We start from the raw sequence: 25,012 nt of genomic DNA, 5'->3' as shown, positions 1-25,012 counted from the left end.
TTCAAGTCAAGGTAAATATTTTATTATACATCCCCTTCCAGAGTTTCACATAATCAAATACCATCAAATTCTGTGTAGTTTTCTGACACAGTATGTCCAAATATCAGTGGTAAATGTTTCAGAATCCAGGATCCCATGAAATAGTTTGTGGAATCTCTGTCTCCTCATAGCACACAATTTCATCTCCAGGTCTGACCGCAGCATCCTGGTCCACCGAGAGTCCGCATTCCATCCCAGTTCTGACCGACTGGACGTCATCTTTATGGTGCTTTAGTGCCGTTAAGGAACCTGCAATTCACATCAAGAAACTTCAATTATTAAGACAGGAATTATTGGGATACGTTGCTACTAACTTTGATAAGCATTTTTGACCTTGAGTGGAAAACATCAAGCTGTTAGAGCTGTTACACCCAATCCGGTTTGCTTACCCTCCCAGATGACATCTTGACCACGCAACAGTCGAAACTTCATCTTCCTGTCGAGCTGACCTTTCTGAACCCGACAGCCAGCCACCTGAACCTTTTTTTTCCCCACGGTCACATCAAACATGGCCAGGACAGATGCTTCTCCTGGATTGATACAGTGTTGCAGAGCAAGGAGGGCCATGAACAACAAAAAGAGCCATTATGTTGTTGAAAACTCGATTGACAACTCCATCCAGAGGAGGATTGAGCCTAGTCTGCAGGATGGTTCTACTACTGTTCAATAGTCATGCTATGAATTCCCTCTTTCCGTCTGATTTTAATTGGTCCACAACCTTAATTGTGAAGATACAGTGTCTATGTGGAGTGTGAATATATACGCACATACATTGATATCTATTATTGGAAAATGTTGAAGTAGTAATGATCATGTACATAATATACATCATTTCAGATATAGGTATATCTGTATATTATAAAATATTAATGTAGCTACATTAAGGCTGGCTATAAACAGATTATGACACATACCAATCACATTCTCCTTCACCTTAGGAGGGAGTTTTTTGCTCAACTCCTCCTTTAGGTCATCAATGAGTTTGTAGATAACTTTGTGCAGTTTGATGGGGATGCTTTTCTTATTTGCCATTTGCTGGATAGACTTGTTCACACCAACATTGAAGCCATATATCATCCCTGACACAAAAAACACCAACATTGAAGCCATATATCATCTCTGACATCAAATATATTGTAAAGCAAAAGTAATCACGCCATTTCATGTCACTAAATGTCTCCAAAAAGTCAAGGTCTACTTTGCATAGAGTGCACACAAACCATATAAGCCATTTACATTTCACACAGTATCATGTCAGACCAACCTGAGAAGGTTTCAGCCAGGTTGATGTCATTCTCGGAGATATCTCCTATTCCAAAGTGAACAACCTCCATTTGACACTGGTCATATGCATCGTAGGTCTCCATGATGTTAAGGATTGCCTCCACCGAACCGTCCACATCACCTGGGGAAAACAGACAGGGCATAAGGGCAATAAGGGTAAATTATAGGCAGGTTATGGGCATTTTGCGAAACTACCCATTTGGGCTCCAGGTTGAAAGTATCAAAACCAAAATATCCCACCCCTTCCTACAAAGCCACTCCCCCAAAACACATGAACGCACTGCCTGACTGCTGCTGGGAGGACGACAGGCAAGTAGCTCATCCAATCATTGTACTCAGTCCGCTGTCGGTTTATTACAGTCCTATGATAGCCACAGATATCAGATTTATTCCCTTTCATTGTCAGAGAATTTAATTGGGGTGTGCTTGCCTTCGGCGAGCGTGATAGAGACGTTCTAGCACACAAATTGGAGCTTGGATTACGAGTGAAAAATACCACCCCAAAACATCCCAACCATTTGGCTTTGTTGAGAAAGCGAGTTCGAGTGGAACTAAAATCTCGGATGTTTAATTTAGGTCGTCAAAGTCTTTGTAATTTGAGCGAATGCGGGTCGCCCGTGAGACCGCCTAGTCTTTTAGGCGGCAGCCATGCTAGAAAGCGTCATAGTAGTATTTTCGTAGCTAATTTTATAGTTCAATTTTACACGAAAAAACAGAAAGAGGGAAATGTTATGACGATATGACTATTGTGAAAACAGCCAGGTGGTGAGATTTTAATGTAGGTTGCTGTAAAAACTTTGATTTGTTTGCTACGGGAGATACAAGTCAGCCTCCATTGACGATTGCGGCAGCAATAACACTGTTGTTAACGAGTGTTGACACTCGTGACAACAGTGTTGTCGATCTGCGTCTGATGAGTATTTTCTTAATTTTGTACCAGGGTCAATTCTACATCCAAATGGAGAGCAGTGTTTTAAAGATATGGCGATTGTGAAGACAGCCAGCGGGTCAGCATATTTTTGTTATTTGTGCAAAACTTGGAATTTGAGTGAGACCGCGTCTTGTTTTGACATTAGCCTCTGAGTCACAGACTCGGCTCGCCCACTGTCTGTGTGTAGTTAGTAGTAGGCTACAGTACTGTCTTCAATGCCGCAGCTATGGTTAAACTTTATTATGTCTTATTACACGGCTGTTCTTAATACTGTAGAATGCTCCATTCACTTGAATGGGGCTTCCCAACGTTCTGCCGTGAACAATTTTCTCATATTTGACCGTTGCTATGCATATTTGACAGCTGTCATGGGAAGTGGCCTTTTTTCAGTGAAATGTGGATAGCAACAGCAGCTAGCTTGCCTCTAGCAAACTGCTTTTTAATTAGCCAGGTCCCCCTAAATTAATATCAAACTTATTTACGTTTTGGGGGGCTTATTTTCAGTTAGCAGACGGTACTATTTGAATCGCAATTCCATCTGAAATACTGACAGTGACAACGTTGTTACAGTAGCTAATTTCAAAGGGGGTTTCTTGTTTCAAAGGGTGTTCTTAATGAATTATGCAATAGGCTCTGTGCACAATCGTACTGACGAACTTCCGCTGAAGCCAAAATTCGGGAAATTAGTTTCCGGTTTACTGGAGACCATCAACTGAGTTGCCAAAATGCTCAGCTTTAGTAGATGTCTCCAAGACCTGCCTTAAATAAGCGTCAGTGACGTCCATCGCATCGTAAATGCTTTTTTCCCCTGCTCCAACAAGCAAGCAGGACATGGGATTCAAACTGTACATATTCAGTTATCTGCACAACTATGAGCGGAAGTAGTATAATATGGTGTTCCGGTCGGCTAGCGTCTAAGCTAGTTAGCGATGTGTTCATTTTGTAGTATAAAAGCTTGTTTTTCTTTATTTGAAACGCTAACTGTCCATTTTTATGTATTATCATTTGTATTTCTGCCCCTCTCTATCCATAATCGTTTTTCTTTGAAACATGTTAGCCTAATATAGCCCGATAGCCCGAATTTTGGCTACAGCGGAAGTTCGTCAGTACGATTGTGCACAGAGCCTATATGAGTAGGCTAAATGCTTGAAAATATCACTAGATGGGAAAACATACCCACCTGCAATCGACGCAAGCACAGAAATTGTACCCTCTCTAGTTTATTGATTGCAATCAGGATGTGAAGTGTATTTCAAAATATGACAAAAGGTTTACATATCCTGCCTTTTTTGGGGTTAACTTATTAAGACTGATTTAGATATGCGTTTGTTGGATAAAATTGTTTTTTGTATGATAAAGTTGAACGTTAAGTGTATGTTGATGTACAGCCGACAGTAGTGTCACATTACTCCACCTTTAACTATGACTGGTAAGGAAAGCACTTCGGACTCCAGCTTCTCACTCGGTCTCATTGCTAATTTCTTCCTGTTTGTTTGGTACAGGAGAGACTTTCTCTGCCTCCAGGTGAGGTGGGTGAGACCCTCTCGCTCCTTCCTGTAGCTTTCTTGGTGCTCTCGCTGTTTAGCTTCAATGATAGGGATGGCGTTTTTCAGTTTATCCTGCTCCTCCATGTAACAACGCCAGTCCACTACTTCTCGTGCTCTTTGCTAACGTCAAAAAGATAAACACACATGGTCAATTCTGATTACACAGTATACACATTCAACATTTCAAAAAATGCACTGGACTGGTATATTTGTGTATAAACTGGTTACAATTTGGGTGGACATGCACAATGAGACCTACACCACCCTTTAAATCTGTCCTGGATTTTGATGCCTGATCTCGAATCGAGACTTAAGTGGATGACTATTTTGTCCTCAATTGTAAACACTTTATAGGTTCACAAATTAATTACCCATGCCATTAGCTCAAGGATCAACCCTTTTGGTCTTTTAAGTCCAAGGATGACTGAAGCTTGTGCTAAATGAAAACATTAATGAGAACTTAATCACCTCTGATTCCACCTCCTGGATCTCTTCTCCTGCAGAGGGGAGCTCCTTCCATCCCACAATCTCAACTGCGTCACTTGGGTGAGCTTCAGCGATGGTGCGGTTGTTCTCATCGAACAAGAAACGAACCTTGGCCCAAGACTTTCCTGCCACCAGTGTGCAGCCTTTTCTCAGTGTACCTCGCTGCACAATGGCTGTGGTAACGGGCCTGTGAAAAGTGGGACATTTAAAATGTGTTAACGGCATGGGTGTAAGTTTAGGGGGGGACGCTAGGTACTAGTCCCAACCAATATTCTAAGATGAAAAGATTGTCCCAACCAATATTTTAGCAAACTCCTTTGTGCTGCAATTTGGATCGTTTCAGAAAAAAAATATTGTGCACAATATATTTGCAAAACTCAGTGGTATCATTGTTCGTCGCCCAGAAAAGTGCCAAGCCTTCGAGACAAGATGATGTCATTTAATTGGCCGAAGTGGCAGTCAGAAACACTTCATGAATCTTGACTTGCAGAAAGAGAGCTGTCAGTAGTCTGACACTGTAAACTACTAAATAGACCAATTTTCACCCGACATCACACGACTGTCAAGCTGGCTCAACTGCGCATGTCGGTTGCAAAAGCTGAACTTCTCCCGGGTATAATACACTGGAGTGTCGATCAGGTCATCATATATCTCTGTCCACTGGATTACAGGGCTTGACATTAATTTTTTGAGGCACTTGTCCTTTGGACAAGTACATTTACGTTTCACTTGTCTATGCACAAAAGTATTTTGAACCCGATACCTTTAAATAGCCTGACCAAGTGTTCGGGCCAAAATAGCCTGGCTAACAGAGGTAGCTTTCTCAGGCAAATGATGAATGAAACAGGCTTGGTTAAAGAAATCCGAGATGCTGGCTATCTACAGCAGGCTTGTATCTACGATAGGCAGTCCTCCCTGACGTTTCTGGTGTAGAATGGAGTGAAGTACAACATTGTGTACACTGCCAGTGAGCAACTAGTCTGACTGAGGCTAACGTCAAAAACAGTGTAACGGGGACGCAGTCTCACTCAGATTGCCAGTTTAAACAAATCACAAAAATAAATCGGACCAGCTGGCTAAAAGCAGATTTCCAATATCTCTTGAAAGCTGCCCTGCTCGACTTTTTAGATGTAGAATTGACTGTAAAACTGTAACATGATGTGAAGACATGGCTGCCTCTCGACTATGCGGTCTGTACCAGGCAACATTCTCACTCAAATTTCAAGACTTTCGTGACCCAAATCAACATTTTGATGTGACAGATCAATGGGGAATTGCTTTCTCTCTTAAAGGCTGTCCTCCTCGACTTTTTTGGTCTTTTTAAATCTAACTATTTGTATGATCCGTGTGGTCCTTTTGCCGTTTTAAATGCTATCCTTTCCCAGTTTTCTGCAGCCACATTGCGCGCGCATCCCGAATGTTTACAAACAAAAAAATGGTTTTTTAATTCAGCAACAGTCGAATGACAGGGGAAGACAATACACTAGGTTGTTTCAGCACTTCAATTGACAAATTAGTAAATACATTTAGGAATGCACCAAAATACTACTTTCTGGTGTTGAGATAGCATTTTTGTCCCGGGGGGGCATGCCTCCGGACCCCCCTAGCAGGATCTCGGAGCAGCCCCCCCTGGAAACAAATGCATCATCCGCCACTGTTTGTGACCCATTTTGATGTGACAGATCAATAGGGAATCACTTTCTCTCTTTAAGGCTGTCCTCAACTTTTTGGTCTTTTTAAATCTAACTATTTGTATGATCCGTGTGGTCCTTTTGCCGTTTTAAATGCAATCCTTTCCCGGTTTTATGCAGCCACATTGCGCGCGCATCCCGAATGTTTTCACATTTTTTTTTGTAAATAATAAAAGGCCATGAAATAATAAAGCCTCTTATAGGACATTTCAGCCTGACATCATAACAACAAATATCTTACTTCCGGGTGGATGACGTCTATCTTGGCTGGAGATAGTAAACCTTAACAAGCCATTGAAGCCAACAGTATTTTCCATGTCATTTAACCACAAACACGAATTATGATTATGATTATAACACGTTTTATGATTATTGTGATTATAACACGTTTCATGATTAGGATCTTGTGAACTGGAAAATTAGACATTCCCGATGTCGTTGCTGTTGATATTTTTAGCGAATAACGGTAATATTGTAACAGTGTATCAAACTCGTAGTGACTGAGATCGCTAGCTACTGCTGTAGCTCCAATATCCAACTTAACAATTAAAGATGTTCTGGACTGCGTGAGCTTTCTTGCTCTCTGTCTGGACACAATTTTTTGTGATTTGTTTAAACTGGCAATCTGAGTGAGACTGCGTCCCCGTTACACTGTTTACAGACGGCTAGTGGCCCATGTACGCCCATAGATGGCGCTATAAAACACACCCAAAGTCTACGTGATTTCCCCAGCGCCCTGTTACTCCAAAATGCCTGAAAATTGGTATACATGCCTTATTTCTCATGGGGAACAAAAAAGCCTCAAGAACCCTTAAGGTCCGCCATGATAGATTTTGCTGTACTGTCCAAATTTAATACAACCTTCAAATCCCTTTTCCTTATGAACCATAGATCCAATCGACTTGAAATTTGTTACCTATTTGTATACTACATGTTTTTTTTTATAAAGGGTCAAATTGAATAACAAATGCAATACAAAATGGCTGAAAGGGGTGTATTTATGTAAATGTCCACATTGCCTCAATATCTTTGTGTCAATAAATCTAATATAATTGGTTTTTCAACATCCCTCTGAAGTACCATAAACAATTTCATCTTGGTATGTCAATATATGATTGAATTCAATTGAATTGCTCCACAGCGCGCTCCAAATTCTCACAGACTCATCCTGCACCTTGACACTAGGGATCAATGATTGGGTTAATGAAAATACACTACTCTTGAATTATGGTGAAGGTTTGAAACCTTTAGATCGTGAGTTTGAAGTGACGGAAAACCGAACTCAAAAAGTAGCTAGCTTTTTCCCTCTGTGTAATTAGTGAATCATTTAGCATCTCTGTGAATTCATCAAAAAGGTAGAGGAGGGCTAGCCTGTCTCTGCCGTCCTACGTACTTCCGCTCAATTTGGATTTTGCTTCTGTACTAGGTCTGGCCATTCGGTACGGCAAGTCAGATTTTGCATGTTGATTTTCTACCGGCAAATCAGCGAACAGAGGGAGTGGCTGAGAACGATTACGTTGATGTTGTGTGCTAGTTTGTGTTGTAGTTCCGTAATGGCGGCGGAGAAAGATGCGAGCGAAGCTATTCGGTCCATTGTGGCAACTGCCAAATATATATAAACTAAAGCCGGAGCAAGAACAAGTTTTGCTGAGTTTTGTTAGTGGCCATGATGTTGTGGCCCTCCTCACCACAGGGTTTGGTTACAGTTTGATTTTCCAGCTACAGCAGCTAGCTCTGTTACAGTAGTGGGGAAGGAATTGGCTAAGGCAAACGCTAGCGATTGGTTATGGCAGATTAGAGTGGCTCTGGGCAGATCCAATAGTTTTAAACTTCAACAGAGTACCCGCCTACAAGGAAGTCAACGCTTGTCAATGAAACAAGGCCAGACTCTGCACAAATGAAATGTACAAGAGTCTGGTTAGGACCAGCCTAGAGGAGGGCAGCTTTTAAGAGAATAATAAATTCCCCACAGACCTGTCGGCTCAGAATTTTGATTTGGGCCCTGAATGTCTTTGTAATAGGCCTATGCGCCAGGGAGACCGCATAGGCTTAGGCAGTAGCCATGTGTTGGATGTTCATAAGTTCACCGTTTTACAGTTCGGTCAACACCAAAAATGTTGAGGAGGGCAGCCTATAGGAGATGTGGGAATTGTGCTTTTAACCAGATGCTCCGATTGTTTTTGTGATTTGTGGAAAACTTGGTGTGGAGTGAGACTGCGTCCCGGGGGTACATTGTTTTGACTTAACCTCAGAGACAGACTCGGCTCGCTCACTGGCAGTGTGTAAACAATGTTGTATTTCACTCAATTCTACACCTAAAACATCAGGGAGAGCTGCTTTTTGTAGACAAGAGCCTGCTGAAGAGACTGCTGAAGCCAGTATATAGGATCTTTCAAAACAAGCCTATTTAATTCGTCATTTGCCTGAGAAAGCGACCTACGTTAGCCAGGCTAGTTTCACTCGGTCAGCCTACTTAAAGGTCTCTGACAGTCAGAATCATTATTTACAGGCAAAGGTCGAGCTGGTCTTTTGTCAGATGTGTATATATTGACCAGTTTAGAGCTAAATACTCTTGCCAGAGCCTGGAATCGAGCCAAATGTTTTGAGTGACTTTGCATGGCGGGTCTCCATCAGTTCAACACATTTGGATTTAAGTTCAAGTAATGCCATTGCATTTCACAGTCAAAACTGTAGTTTATGTCAAGTGTAGATGTAAAAACCTTAATTTTTCACAACTGACATGGATCCTTTCTTCACTTTTACAGGTCTGGAGGGTCATGCAGAGGCCTGCTCAACATAATTTAACAGAGAATGCTGAAATAAACCAGATCCCTTGCTGGACTACCCCACTCTAGCTGGACAGCTTCTCTTCAGCCCTGACCCCAGGACAGCTTCATCCAGCTGGCCTGCCCTGACTGCCTGCCAGCGCTCCAGAGACAGACAGTCACTACACAGACATAGTAGCTCTGCAGACTGCTTTTTTGAGGACATAGATGAAAAGGACAAACCAGCATGTTTTACTTTGATGAAAGTCTAAATCAGGGCTCGACAATAACGATGGCCCGATGGCCCGGGGCCAGTAAAAAGTAACGTCGGGACAGTTAAACTAGCAACTCATGGCAAATTATTGATTGAAGAAAAAAAAAATCATTGTAAAAGTTAACATCCTCCATATGTTTTGCTATCTCCTAAATGCATAAATAACTTTGCAGCTCGTGGGGCGCACAGTTGGCAAATCAAGAGTTGAGGAGTGACAAGTGGTTGTCAAATTGTAATTCTCTAATCTCGAAACATTTTATAACAACTGGCGCAAGACTGGCGCGAGACAATAAAGTGAAGATGGCAGCAAAGTAGAGCTACGAGCTCAAACGGAAGCAACTTTTTTTTATGGAACAAAGATGCACTGTGTTATTTGTCGTATGTTCCCGTCTAAAGCAGACAAAAGTGGATATTTTTACATTTTACAGAGGCACCGACAATATTCGAAAACCATACCTGACCAGCTAGCAGTAGATGACAGCACCTGGTTTGCGTGAAAGCTAAGCGGATGGTTGACAATCCATCTTCCAGGCCTTTGACTATGCTGGTCAGGAATTTCAATGAATTTCAATGATGCCCATCGTGTTATTGCACGACTTATAACAACGGCATATCACGTAATTAAGACGGGCCAGCCGTTCGCCTCGTTCCCCCAGGCTATTGAACTGCAGCGGAAGAATGGTGTCAACTTGGGTACTTAGTATTATACTGATGAAATGCTATGGCTTTTATATATTTGCATTGAGGGAGTAGAGGTTTCAGTTGTGCAGAGAGATGTTCAGCAGGGAAGAGAGCACGTCACGTTTGAGGTTAAAAGTCAATTGTTTTGCTGACTATTACCTTTTTATTATCACTAGAAAAGTGATTTCATATTTGTTCTTTTTATATCCAGGATGTGTTTAATAAATGGTTAAAGGTGTTAACGGAATAACACAACTTAGTCTTTGGTTTTGTTGTAACAATGATAAATTACAACTTTGAGGGGGGGCCAGTAAACATGGTCTTGGGGCCAGTAAGTTTCAATTTTTTTAAATGTTGAGCTCTGTTAATGTTTAATCCTTTCCATGTCCCAGCATGCCAAGCTGCTGACTTTTAGTGTCTTAAGTGATGAAACCAGTTCAAGTGCAGGGCTCGAGAGTGCGACCAATTTGTACGGGTGCGACTACATTAGTGCGACTGCATTTTTTCCTAGGTTGCACCGGTGCACCTAACCTCCTCACATCCGCTGCCTCTCCAGGAACGAAGCGTTTGTTTCTTTGACGGAACTCACACTCATGGTTGGATCATATTGTGGTCTACACTAATCAGAGACAAAGATGGGGCGGGTCTTTGCCTCTGATTGGCTGTGGTCCCGATATTCCTGTAGGACTACACTGCTCCGTGCTATGTGATTAAAATTACGACCTGAGCACCACAAAATCAGTTATGGCAGACCTGGGCATTGTACGTCCCGGGGGCCACAACCGGCCCACAGGCTGTCCCAATCCGCCCCGCCTGAGGTAAATCAAAAATTGAAAATAAATAAATGTGTTGAGCGGTAGTAAATATGTAGACCTGAAAGACTAGTGATCAGGAAATTTACATATGAGCGCTCACCGATAGGAGAGTTAGCTGTTGGTTAGCCCTCGAAAAAGACAAATGAAAGGTTGATACAGAATGTAGAGTTTTTAACAAGACATGGACTTCTAAGTATCTGTTTACTGAGGTCAAAACTGTGTTCTTAATTTTGGATAACAGGTCGCGGTGTTGAAGGATTACAATTTGAATCGGCACTAAGGGACTAAAGAAAAAAAACTAACGTGGACATAATAAGAACTTGACTGATACAGTGGGCACGGGCTGATGGTTTGCTAGTTAAATTGCAGACCCGTATCATCACCTGCCAGCTGTCTTTTGCATATCCACCTCAGACATTCAGCCAGATTTTGATGCAGTTGTTCAAGCCCACTGGATTTCTCTCACAGAACAAAATGAACTGAAAAAAAAGTATTGCTTTTTGTATAAAGTTGATCAATAGCATAACTTTAACATACTGCAAAACAACTTTTCAGTGTCTGTGAAGATTAACTAGTTACAAATAAAATGAAACACTGATGTAATGATTATTTTTGTTTTTACTGTTACTTCGATTGTCTTTTTCCTAGTTGACCAACATGTAAAATATTTATATAAATATTTACCGAATATTGTTATTCTTCTGATAACCAGTATATTCAAAATATATACTTTACTGCTTTTTACAATGGGGGAAAATGAATGAATTAAGTTCAAGTTATTGTTGATGCGGCCCTCCAACACATTTCAAGTTTCTCATGTGGTACCTTGTCAAAATTAATTGCCCAACCCTGAGTTACAGAGCTGGGCCATGGAGCTAGGATTTTGATGCTAGGGAGCAGTGTTGGGTAACGTTACTTTTTAAAGTAACTAATTACAGTTACTAGTTACATTCCTTGTAAAGTAACTAGTTACGTTACTTAGTTACTTGCTGTAGAGAGTAAGGCGTTAAGTTAGTTTTGCGTTACATTAATAAAAGTATTTTATTTCTAAGACAATTCACCTTGGTCACTTATGGCCAGAAGGCACATTTAATGGGTTGACCTCAGCAATAGCACATATTGTACTGAATATTCAGTGTCACTCGCGTATAACATGACCAATCTTCATTATACAGCAAGACGGATCAAGGTAATAATCCACTATAATGAAAAGCAATATTTGCATGAAGTTCTCCAATCAAGAAACTCTTTAATCAATAAATAATTTTGTAAAATGTCAGGCAGAAGTCTAGTAGTTAGCTAGCTCTACAAGGGCTAGGTTTGAATCTAGGAGCAAAACTAAGCTAAGCTATAGCAAGGTATATGTGTGCCTTGACTGAGACTATGGAAAGATATCAACTCAAGAAGAGTTTAAAGGTCCATGATATTCAAGCCGTTTTTCGGATCTCTGTGTCAATACATCAAATATAGTTTTGACTGATGGTTTTTCAAACCTCATTGACATCTGATGACATCATTCGGAAGTGTCATGTGCAATTTTACCTTGAAATGTCAACCGTATCTTAACCTTTGTCCCAAAGCTGACCAAAGCTAATACTCAAAGCTTTCTATTCATAAAATGTCAACAGTTGGTGTGTAGCAGGGAGGATAAAGAGACTGACGTAACCTTAAGCTCATGAGTTCAAATCCCCATTCAGCCTATTGTTGTTGGCCAAACATGAAGTCATTTTGCTGTCTTGTTGTCCAACTCTCGACCTTCTACAATGTACATTTTTATAATATTTAGCCATTTTGTGGAGGAACCCGCATTGCTGCTTGCAGCTATATTTTGTGTTGGAATTAATGCAATTTTAACAACCGTGTTGTCCGCTTTCTATCAAAAGTAATTGGGTGCTAGGCAACACCTGAAACACACCGTGAGAAGACTTGAGAGCTAGCTACAATTAGCCTACCATTTATTTTCATTTACAAAATGAAAAGAGCTTAAAATGCCATATAATAAACAACTTTCTAACCTTGACCGTTTGGTCATGCCGGGAAATATCAAACTGAGGCTTGAACTATACAGCAAAGCCGAGACCTCACGCTCGGTTAGTAAGTAGTTAATATTAGTATTTTGTTTGATCTCAGCATTTACATTTTTGACCCTTTTGTGCTTTGTAGATAAGAAAATGTCACCCAAAAAGAAGAGATGTATCAGAAGTGTTTTCACCACCCAGAGTAGCTATCAAGAAGGTTTTTTTAGTTGGCTAGTACGACAACTTCCCACACAGTGCAAACCTGCCAGCCTTACATCGCCACCCATTCTATGGTATGGAGTCAGGTGGCTGAGTGGGTAGGGAATCGGGCTAGTAATCAGAAGGTTGCCAGATTGATTCCCGGCCGTGCAAAATGACATTGTGTCCTTGGGCAAGGCACTTCACCCTACTTGCCTCGGGGGAATGTCCCTGTACTTACTGTAAGTTGCTCTGGATAAAAGCGTCTGCTTAAATGACTAAATGGTTAACTAGAGGAGAACTGTGCGGGCCTGCTAAGCTTGATATATCAGCTATCTTTACATTTTTAAAAAGACTGTTAATTTCGTTTTTTTATGGTGGGGAAAAAGAAAACGTACAAATCAGTTTTCTTCTGGTTGTCTTCCTTCAGAACAATGGAGCACATGTTGAGTTGGAGTATGGAGTTTGAGTTTTTGTGCATGTTCATACCAGCAGTGATCCATGCTAACTTGAAGATCCCATGACATGCTGTTTTTGGATGCTTTTATATAGGCCTTAGTGGTCCCCCTAATACTGTATCTGAAGTCTCTTTCCCAAAATTCAGCCTTGGTGCAGAATTACAGCCACTACGAGCTTTCCTCAGGACGTGCCATTTCTGTGTCTGCAGCTTTAAACGCTATGAGGAAGAAAGAGGCAGGGCTAACTGCCATGATTCGTTCATTTGCAAGCCATGATGTCTCGAGGAAAAACCAATATCGCACGGTCTGAGTTCATTTTCTCATTGGTGGGCCAAATTCTCTGTGCGGGCAAAACAGAGAAAGGGGAGGTAACCTTCCTCCTTATGACGACATAAGGAGAGGATTTTCAAAACCGAGCATTTCAGCTTTACTTTTCTCAAAGGCAGAGAAGAATACCCAGGGCTTGGTTTATACTTATCAATATTTCTAGCCACTGGGGGACTCAAATTAACGTTAAATAACCTCCTTAAGTGAACATTTCATGTCATAGGACCTTTAAGATAGACCCTGTATAAAAGTTTTAATGAATGAGATAAAACAAACATACGAAAGTAGGTCAAAGGTCTGTAAGTGAAGAAGTTCAAGCAATCAAATTGTGTGGAATATTCCACGAGAGAAATTATAGACAATAAAGCAGTTTTTAAAAGCTATTCCAAGAACGTAGAAACCACCTTTCAGTCACAATCAGTTCCACTTTAGCAGCAATTCAACTGCTGAGGTTGTGTTCTCATAGATGGGTGTTCCACACTAATGCTTACCCCTTGCCCTTGTCTGTGCGGCTCTCAATGATGATACCCTCCACGGGTCCTGTAGGGTCATCCTTCAGCTCCATAACCTCAGCCAGCGTAACTGTAGCTTCAGCCAACTCTATCAGGTTGTCTCCCTAAGAAATATGTATCATTCATGTCAATACATGTACATCAGTCTTTACAATCGCTTTACTTTCCACATATACCAAACCTTTGTGGTACAGAAATGTTTTCAAAACTGTCTCAATGTTGTGGTATGCAAACATTGCACATTGTTTTGACTCGATAATAAACCATGAATGCAACAGAACTAATATTTTAGGGTTTAAAAAAGTTTTTTTTAATTTTTTTTTAACCATTGTTCCAACTTTTATGAAGACGAATGAACAAAACAAAGCAGCTTGATAGTCATTGGAAACTAGTTAGTATGTTCTCATGTGAGTTTGCTATTGATAATAGGAGATTGTGTCTAATTGTCTGTAAAAGTCCTGTGTAAACGTCTCTTGTGATGAAGACGGGGAGAGCTCCACCTATGATCTCTCTCTGCCCTGAGAGTGGTCATGGGTTGGGAGCTGTGAATCTATTTCTCTGAGACTGTTGTCATGTCATTACTGCCTGACTGTCACTATCTGTGGGGCGGCTGTGGCTCAGGGGGTAGAGAGGGTTGTGTAGAGAGGGTTGTCTGTTAATCGCAAGGTTGGCGCTTCAATCCCCAACCCCTCACAGGCCATGTGCCGAAGTATCCCTTCAGCAAGTCTCTGAACCCCAAGTTGGTCCCGATGGGCAGAGCGGCGCCTTGCATGGCAGCTTGCCGACATCTGTATGTGTGAGTATGAATGGGTGAATGAGAGGCAAAATTGTAAAGCGCTTTGGGTGCCGCTAAGGTATAAAAACGCTCTATATAAATGCAGTCCATTTACCATTTATCTATGTTTACATTCTTGTACCCTTTAAATTTTAAAGATGGTCTTCCGGCCTTCAGAGCTTAGATAGACATGATTGAGACCTAAGCCTGGTGTTGTGTTGTCATTTATTGTTCTAGGTCTGGTTTTCTCTCCCAATCTGCTGATTGATAACTTCAAATCCAGAACTCAACTGAACTTTGTCACTCCGTTAATGAAGACAGTCACTTTCTTCAACAATGGTAACTTTACCTTCAAAGCAGACACATGGATGGCCTGGACTTCTCCACCATACTCCTCACACACCACATCATAGGACAGCAGCTCCCGCTTCACACGCTCAGGGTCGGCCTGAGGCTTGTCACACTTGTTCACTGCTACAATGATTGGCACTGAATAAAAAATAATAATCGATTAACCACTAAAACACACATATTAGACAATGTACAGAGGATGCCACTCAAAGTTTGTATTTAAAACTAAAGGTAGTGGAGTCACATAAAGGATCTGGTTTCTTGCAAATAACAGAATATTGTCTTAAAAAATTTAGAGAAAAGATTAACTCTGATTAATGGTTTATGAAAGAAGCTCAGAGCTCATTTATATCTCACCTTGAAATACAGTACACCACATCACAGACTAAGATTTTACACACACATAAATGGTATTTGAAACACAATAACCAAAAAAAGATGACCTTTAGCATGTTTGGCATGCTGTATAGATTCTATGGTCTGCTTCATCACACCATCGTCAGCAGCAACAACCAGGATGACAATGTCTGTGGCGAGAGCCCCCCTGGCCCGCATGGCCGAAAAGGCTGCGTGCCCTGGGGTGTCCAGGAAGGTGATTTTCTCCCCTGAAGGAAGCTTAACTGCAAAGAGAGGTTACCAGTTGAAGCCTTTAAGATGTGATATGACTAAGAAAATCTAATATTCCATCCATGTCTGCCATTCGTTATGTGTTGGGGTTCCCTACCCAGGAAGGCCCCTATGTGCTGGGTAATGCCACCTGCCTCCATGGCGGCTACTTGGGTCTTCCGGAGGCTGTCTAGCAAAGTCGTCTTCCCATGGTCTACATGGCCCATGATTGTCACTACAGGAGGACGTGATACCAGATTTGCATGATCCGGGGGCGGTCTACAAAGAAAATTACTTTAATAACTTTTTTGCCAGCTTGTGTTGATTATTCATGAAGCAGTATTGACAAAATATGTTAAACAATCATTGAGTCTTGGAGAATCATGCATTGTTTGCTTATTTTGAAAACAGAGTACAAGACTCCAAGCTTACTCGCCTTTTCTGAATATCTTTGTTTTCTCTCTGTTTGGTCTCCACTAGTTTGGCCCACTTGTACTTCATTCCAGATTTCTTCACAATCTCTTTGATCCATTTCCCTTCTAAAATAGAGTCAGGCTCAAGGGAGTCCACATCAGCTGAAGTGTCCAGTAAGGTCTCAATGATGTGATCTACGAGAAACAAATAGCTGATGTATTGTACAATTATGTACAATACTTTTATGTCCTTTCATGTCTCCATCTTCCATTAAAAAAAATATGCATATTAGCATTCCATATTTAACTAACTTGATATCCGTCAAACAATGTAAAATATATTTTTTTGCCAAGTACACAGCATATTGACATTACCAAAGTCTTTGTTCATAGCATGTGCAAGAGCAGACACGGTCATCCCTTCCTTTATCTCCACCTCTTGTTTCACCTGTTTCTGTTTGGATTTTTGATCATTGCCAGGGCCTTTGACCTGTAGCATAACAAAAGCATATGGTGAGGGAAAGAAATAGGAATGAGCTCAGGAACATATATCTACCAAGGATCAATGAATGATATAGTCAACCTAAAAGAGGCTTGAAGGTTTAATGCTAGCTCAGTCGCTTGATGACTTATTTTATTGGTTGACCAAGTAACTGTAAGTTAATCAATCATTTAATTATATGCCACCGTAATTGACTCCAAATGCTTTTTGTACCAATATCTGTACATTTTGATAAAAGTAAATGTCTCTAATCATGACAGGAATCTCTCTCTCTCTATCTCTCTTTGTGTTTGTGTGTGTGTACAAATTAGCACTGGTTTTGTTTCCCACGATCACCTGAAGAACCGGGTAGGGTTCACATTCTGCATGTGTCCTCTTTACTATGCAGAGTGCAGGGCCGCAGATTGACGTTGTTTGGATAAGCATTTTGACATAAAATAATGAAAAAATAATTTGCCGCCAGTTCAGCTTGCTCTCTTTGCGTCCCAGCCCCTTCACTCTGATTTCTGGGGAAATTGTAGGGTGTGCTTGCTTGCGTCGGTTGCAGATAGGTCTGTTTATTATGAAACAAGCTATTATAACAATGTTGTCACCGGCAGTATTTTTCAGATGGAATTGCGATTCAAACAGTACCATCTGCTAAGTGAAAATATGCCCCCAAAAATGTAAGTAAACTTGATATTTATTTAGGGGGAAATGGCTAATTCAAAAGAAGTTTGCTGGACGATCATTGTCAGTAACAAAGCCAAAAACGACCATTTGGTCTCAGTCTAGACCCCTGCGTGGAGAAGCTGAATTGTGCTACGAGCAAGCTAGCCTGCTGCTAACCAAACGTCACAGAGGCGATTGTTTGAATGCGCCGGAAATGAAAAAATGTGTCTTTTGACATGAAGTGTAGGCTGTGTCATTGAAGACGCACCACACAAGCTTGAGTTTAAATACATTATTTAATTTGACATTACTTACTGTACATGCAAGTCTTGAATTGCCTAACTTTAAATATATGATGCTGCCAGTACACTAACACGTTGTATCTCGTTGCTCACTAGGACTGACGTTGTGACAAAGGCTAGCACTGAGTTCCCTTGTGCAACAAAAGTCACTTTTTGCCACAAAAACGTAATTCAAGTAAATAGAAATACAAGCAACTCAATCGCTAACAACACAAACCTTTTGACACCAGCGTTGTCTATGTTGCGCAAATATTGAGGGATCCTTAGGGGTGGGAAATAAATAACAAAGAATAAATATATATGAGAGAACAATGGTTGTGCTCGCCAAAGGCTTGACACAAAGCTAGTAAGGAAAATAGGGACATTCTGTTTAGTTATTTAGAAGCAAATTCGCTTTTACAACCATAATAAGCTGCTTTCAAGTGAAGAGAACAACAATATAAAGAGGATTTACTTTCAGTTTAAATCAGTGAATTTAGATACGTAAATTAATGTGCTTACTGATGTTGGCATATTGCAAATGTACTTACTGTATGGTGAACTTGGCCTACAATTATGACAACTGGCTCAACCAATATGTAATCACTTCGGTTATATACTAAATGTTTATGTGTTTGTGGTGGTAAGACAATTTAACAGAGAACCAATATAGTACATTTTTATCAACATAACATAAGCAATTTATAGCGTAGGAAACCGCAGACAAATGAAGGCTACATACCGTATTTTTGGGGAAAACGTCGCATTTCTATAAGCTGCACCCCACCAGAATGGGAGCTTTGTGTCTGTAAATCGGACTATCGGCCGCACTGGAATATAGGCCGCACTTTAAACGGGAACAACGATACCGCCTGCTAGCGTTGAGCAGAACAATACTACCAACTGTTTATTTATCCAGAAACACTTTCCCATTGGACAGCTTGGATAGCCATCTAACTAGACAACATTCCAAATCAGGATGAACACTCAAATGATCTAAACTACAGACCATAGCATTACACATCTGAAAACAGAATGAACACACCAATAGAACTCCAAAAAATGCTTATCTAACTAAGCTAATGCCCTTAACGTCATAGCTTTTCAGATTAGCGCAGGCCATTCTGGATACCAAGAGCATTGTCGCTACAATACCAGGCAATTCACGAGTACATGCGATCTTACAGCATTGTGTAACACACTTTGGTTGTGAATAGTATGTCCAGAAATAAAGCCAAGTCACTCATTTAGTGGCAAAATCCATTGTTATGTCTACAAAATTATTTTAGATATAGTATAAGTTTAGCTAACTTGCAAATCCTGAGGATAGCCTACTGTAGCAGACCTTTCTATGTTCAACGGACAAGGGTGTTTTGTCCCTCTGGAGTTGCCGTAGGCATGATGCCGATGTAAGTATTACTAGTGATGTTACGCTCGATACCGTGCTCACGAAGCGGTATCAACCTTTTCAACAATTTGTACCAACACAAACGTGTCGAGCGTGGTTTCCAATGGGCAAAAATTACGTGATTACCTGTTGAAGTGTCGAAGTGAGGTACGTCACACGAGCAGCTGAGACAAACAGCGTTTTATTTAAACGCTTAAAAAGACATCACGAATATTCGTAGGTTATAGAGTGTAAACATAGGCCTATTTACGGACACTATAGAATACATTCATTGACAGAGCCAGAGATACAGATGGATTGCCAGAGCTAGATAGACAGAGATAGATACAGATGTGAGATGTGAGAGAGTAGGTGTACACAAGCACATATCTTTCTCTAGTTTTACCAGCCTTCAAATGTGTCCATCCCTTTCCCAGTTGCAAAAGCATGTTCCAAAACCTGAGCCAATAGTCTACATTAGCAAATAATAATTTATTCATTTAGCATACACTTCCTCTAAAATGTGGTCACCAAGATTCAAACTTGCAAGTTCAGTTTGTAAGGCAGAGCTCTTACCACGGGGCCATACTGAACCTAACAGTTCACGAGAATATATTTATAAGAACCGGAACATAAATATTATGAATGTAAAATAGCAAAGACATTACGTTGTTTATAATACAACATGATATATGATAACATATTTTTGACACTTAAACAATCGATACATTTGTCACATAACCTTTATTTATCAAGTTGTCAATGACGATTGTGAGACTGACGTCTCGAGGACTTGACGTCACTTAATTCTTTCCATCGCTCGATACAGTCACCATACCATAATTCGACCAGCAGATGTCCCTAGGGAGACGATGTATCAAACGCTTTGAAAAAACGTTACTTTTTCGACACAATTGTGTCGTTGCAAGCCAAATTTTCTCAACTTTATGTAAATGAGGATTAAACACTGGCGTTGACGAATCGGATTGGTTTATTTTTGCTTGTAACGTAGCAACCATCGGTCATGGTAAACATTTTCTAGGTTTCCCAGTTTCAATATGGAGGAGAAACGTATCATATGTGAGTTTGCGCCTATATATAAAGTCTATTGTCTGAACACCCAGTCTTGTTTGATACCAATCTCTGAGACGTTAACAACAACAAAAATTGGCAGGGTCTCTAAAACACTGTCAGGGGCCGGATTTCTGATCATCCAGGTGACGTGCCAACCATATCCATCCATCATGCCACTCTGTTGACAAAAATCAGCTACCTCATTGGTATAAAACGATCACATCACCGTGCCACTAAAATCCTATTACCCTCTGAAGAAACTAGTTCTGCATAAAACATTGACACATCGACAGGAATTTCAGCGACTAACATTTTTTGGTAGCTTAGCACGACTCTTTCTTTTTTATAAAGATTGTGTAGATGCCAGACTAGAGCAGGATGAAACAATAACAGGGTTCAGTTTACAGCCTATTAGGGCCTTGGCCCACTCCGGCATGAAGATCGGACGCATCGAGGACGTCACCCCCATAGACATAATAAAGATTAGACGCCGCATCAACCGCTACAGCCTCCTGGTGCTGACGAGCTGTGGGGCCGCCATCTGGGAAGGGGCAACCGCTCCACTCAGTGTAATCTGTTCGGCTTGGGCAATGAGCTGTCAGAGCAGTTAATTAATCATACCGAACTCAATACCGAACTGATTTTCACAAGGTTTGCTTTGCTGCAAAGGTCATACATGTACCTATGATACAGGACATGGTTATTATTTTTACAAAATACAACCAATAGTATGGTAATGTTAAATCTTACTTGTAAAAAGTAATCCCCCGAGCCCTGTTTGCAATTGTCCGCCGATTTGAGCAGGAATATGCTGCACAGTGCTGGCACCTTGTTTATTCTGATGCTAAGCAACGAGGAACTTGACCTTTCCAAGATGGCAGCTGCATTTCTCGCGCCCAGCAGACAATGCGGCGTCTACTCTTTATTATGTCTATGGTCACGCCTATTCCATCAGACAGCACTTGCCGTAAAGCAGTATCTCTGGCCATACAATGTGTATGACGTCACTGACATTTTAAAAGGCTTTTTAGAACAAAAAAGAGACTTTAAATCTAACAACCAGCAAGTTTTTCTTTTGCCTCCCCTTTCAAATGCAACATTCAAATTACTAGACAAAAAATTATATCCTGAGAAAAGTGGATTTTGAGGGGTATAGCTCCATAGACCTCCATTCATTCTATACTCGCCTGTGAGCGCCCTTATATGGAACCAGAGTGTAACTGCAACCAGTTCAGAAGCCGGAAGTTTCCCGAGAGTGGCAGTTCTCCGATATTAGACATTCTCTGGTTTCACTGATATCTTAATCACCGACTGCATCACGGGCACTGTGCACTAACTAGTACCTTTAAATTACCAAATGTGTTTCATATAAACAATAGGAACATGTGTCTCTCAAAAACTATAAATGATGAGATGTTTCCAAACTTTGACAGCCACTGTATGTAGTAGAAACTCGTGTGGGTATCTGGCTCATCTTACTTACCTTCTTAGAGGCAAAGAACCTGGCATGTTGGTAAGTCAGTTGTGACGTTGGGGTCCAAGTTGATTTAAGAGTGCGACATTGGAAGTACTTCGCAAGAAGTACGGGGTCACGGTAGATAATCAGGCTTGCCCTTATGATCAGAGAGGTCATACGAATCATCTCTGCAATGTTTAGAACAGTAATTTATTATTTGCTTGCATGTCATTTCCCCGTTTTAGCTTGCGAGCTATTATGAAATGCATACATGTGTTAGAGGTGATGATGTTATTATTATGGTTATAGGTGGAGGGGTTTCCCTCGTGAGAAGGCAGTAAGATAGTTTTCCCAAATTCACTGAATGCAGTTATACACCGAGACTCGTTTAACTGCACGATCATGTTAATTAACAATCCTCAAGCTGCACCAAACGTGTGCATGTATGTAAGCTAACAGTGCGCGTCTCTGCAACAACAGCGATTATCATGTCTCAAAAAAGTGGTATCGGCTTGGTACTGGCTATAATAACATATCTTGCCTTGTACAGTTGAATGTTCTACTCATGTCATTCTGTAAGTTTGGACGATAGCTTTTAAACAGACGTCAAATAATCCATAAAATCCACCACTCTCCAATAAGGACACCGCCATGACAGGTATCCCAGAATACAATTCGACAGGGACGTTCGAAAGAATCAAAAACGGTAAATAAATTGCAGGCAATGTAGGTGGTGGCAGAGCCATAGAAAATGTATGGAAGCAAATCAGTGCCATAATGTTTTGAATTTTAAAAGGCATCGAATACTTAATATTGAAATTTAAACAACACTGAATTCTCATCTGAATATATTTCAATGTAAAATAAAATTCAGGTTGCTCAAATTCGAGCCTAAAAAAATCGATTTTAAGAAAAAAAACTCGACCCTATCAAATTCGACCGGAACGTTTTCGAGCTTAAAAAATTCAGATTTTTAACATCCGGGATATCGAAGACAGGGAGAGCAATCGAGCCTCAATGCAATCGAACCAACTTCTGACCTATCAGAGCACAGACCTTCAGTCTAGCACTCCGAGGAAGCGGGAAACCTTCAAGCGAGAACGTTCTTAAGAAGCTCTTAGCGTTAGGAGCTTCTTAACGAATCTGGGAAACCCGGCCAATATAACTAGAGTAAGCTACTTTTCCAACGCATTGTATCGGATGAAATTAACTGTTAACATGAACAGCTCCGTCGTTGTTCTCGCCAGGCAATGAAAGCTTAATAATGATTTTGGTAACCGAAATCTTCCATAATGCAGACTTATCATAGCTTAATGCCACGAAATTCACACTGCGTTCAATTTATCAACAGTGTAGAAATGTGCCTGTGTTTTATATGTTCATCCTACAAAACCAAACGCCTATTAATGGATATAACGTGATCTAACAAGACTTGGTAATAATGAAATAAATAAAAGCTTGAGAACTAAAATATACTTTATTGAACATTTGCCTTTGAAAGGGGCATATTCACAGAACCATATAGGCTACAAGACGTCAGATGTAAGTGGGGGTGAAACATAGTCACTGAGGACCTTCATTGTCCCACAAAAGCAGTCTGGCTTGATGACACGATCAAAAAAAGAATAATGGATGTGTTTAACAAAAGCTTCTGAAGGCAAGACTAATATTATTTAAATATATAGCCTATCATTTCCTATTGTGGTTAACAGTTAAAGTATTAATCTTCGTCTTTGCTCCAGATAGACATGTCAACAATCTATGCTTGCGCTTAACATCATATATTTGCCATCATGTCATGAGTGTCTTTACGAAAAATCAAATCTGTTTTAAAATAACGGGAATAAACTATATTAACAACGATTTGCTAAACTTGCTACAGAAAGGCAGGCAACTCAAGCCATTTCTCTCTGTGCTCATTCAATATAAACTAAAGTCTATGGCTCATTCAGCTCAATGTAAATCGGCTATCGGCCAATGTGAACTTTTGTGCTCGTGCCCTGTTAGTATACGCGTGCACGTTTGCAGGCAACTTTTATTGTCCATTTTATTGTCCATTTCGGATTGGTTTCAAACTTTGCAAAAATCGGGAAAAATTATTCTATGAAAAAGCTAACGCTAGTAGTATGAGCCAGGTTAAAAAATCGAACAAAAAATATTGGGGGAGATAGTTTTGTAAATGTTGACGAGTTCGAATAGAATAAAAACGACCGGAAGAGTCGGGAACCTAACCGTAAATGCAATACCACCTACATCCACCGGGACCGTTGCTTCAAGCCGAGGGGTAGGGGTCTGGTCACGGGTAGCCATCGTCAGAGAATGTCTAATATAGAGAGAACTGCCACTCTCGGGAAACTTCCGGGTTCTGAACTGGTTGAAATTCCATGTGAGGGCGCTAACGAGCGAGTGCAGAATGAATGGAGATCTATGGAGCGGTACCCCTCAAAATCCACTTTTCTCAGGATATAATTTTGTGTCCAGTAATTTGAATTCTGAATTCGAAAGGGGAGGCCAAAAAAATACACACTGCCGGGTTTTAGATTTTTTGAAAGTCGCCTTTCTGTTCTAAAAAGCTTTTGAAAATGTCATTGACGTCATATACATCGTACGACCAGAACTACTGTTTGACGGCAAGCTCTGGTCACTTACTTTTTTCTCTCAGGGCATCGACAACACAGCTGACAGGTTGGGCTCTCCCTGTCAATACACATGCTTGAAAGAGTTTTGGCTTGCTAATGTTGTTGCTAATGTTGCTAATGCTCCGACATTCAGATTCCGCTTCGGATGCCATCAAGCGGGAGCTCTGGTCGTATCAGTCCTTTACTAACAAATCAGCATTCAGTAGCAGAATGCTAGCGTGTTATGTGCAACAACGACTCACCATGTAAGAAATCAATCCAATCATCAATCAATCCATGTTGAACATGCACAAACTACAATCAAATCGGAGGTTTTTCAACGACAATCAGGCGAAAGAGACAAATTTAGCCGTTTAGCTCCATAGACTCCCATTCAACATGCACTCGCTCGCGATCACCCCCAGTGGAACTCTGGTGGAACTGCAGCCAAATTCGGTACAATGGGGTTTAATAGGGAGTGACAAGGCTCTCCTTAAACAGGCTCTGCCATCGTTCTTTTCCTCTTCTTCTTGAGCTTGAAGGTTTCCTGCTTCCTGGGAGTGCTCGGGTAGAATTTGATAGCCTCGAATTGTTTTGCCTCGAATTTTTTCAGCTCGAAAATTTTCGGATCAAATTTGATAGGGTCGAGTTTTTTATAGTTGAATTCTTAAGATCGAATTTTTTAGGCTCGAATTTGAGCAACCTGAATTTTATTTTACATTGAAATATATTCAGAAGAGAATTCAGTGTTGTTTAAATTTCAATATTAAGTATTCGATGCCTTTTAAAATTCAAAACATTATGGCACTGATTTGCTTCCATAAAAATGGCTCTGGGCCGCGTATCTGCTTTAGTTTTTTTAATGACCTGTC

The 25,012-nt window shown here is 40.7% G+C and overlaps 1 protein-coding gene across 4 annotated transcripts; it reads right to left on the bottom strand.

Annotated features, from left to right (window-relative positions):
* Positions 1 to 24,524, bottom strand: mtif2 (mitochondrial translational initiation factor 2). 4 transcript variants are annotated; one of them, XM_084685327.1, is made up of 14 exons: positions 22,064 to 22,219; positions 21,550 to 21,710; positions 16,547 to 16,661; positions 16,195 to 16,366; positions 15,877 to 16,037; positions 15,596 to 15,772; positions 15,151 to 15,290; positions 14,006 to 14,130; positions 4,270 to 4,474; positions 3,669 to 3,921; positions 1,304 to 1,444; positions 954 to 1,118; positions 429 to 569; positions 1 to 288 (listed from the first exon to the last, which is right to left on the bottom strand). In XM_084685327.1, the coding sequence occupies exons 2-14, from the start codon at positions 21,706 to 21,708 to the stop codon at positions 119 to 121; spliced, it is 2,124 nt and encodes a 707-aa protein (XP_084541453.1). In that variant the 5' UTR covers positions 21,709 to 21,710; positions 22,064 to 22,219; the 3' UTR covers positions 1 to 118. The 4 variants fall into 4 exon arrangements, 3 of the variants coding, with proteins under 3 accessions (XP_084541453.1, XP_084541454.1, XP_084541455.1); XR_014740569.1 differs by having other exon boundaries at positions 149 to 288; positions 973 to 1,118; positions 22,064 to 22,220; XM_084685328.1 differs by lacking the exons at positions 21,550 to 21,710; positions 22,064 to 22,219 and adding an exon at positions 24,404 to 24,524.
* Between the last annotated feature and the right edge of the window lie 488 nt (positions 24,525 to 25,012).

The sequence above is a fragment of the Hypomesus nipponensis genome, chromosome 21 (assembly GCF_054491055.1).
Source record: "Hypomesus nipponensis isolate SF chromosome 21, ASM5449105v1, whole genome shotgun sequence".
Classification (NCBI taxonomy): Eukaryota; Metazoa; Chordata; class Actinopteri; order Osmeriformes; family Osmeridae; genus Hypomesus; species Hypomesus nipponensis.
Note: the sequence above shows the minus strand (reverse complement) of the source record. Positions and strands in the feature narration are given on the sequence as shown.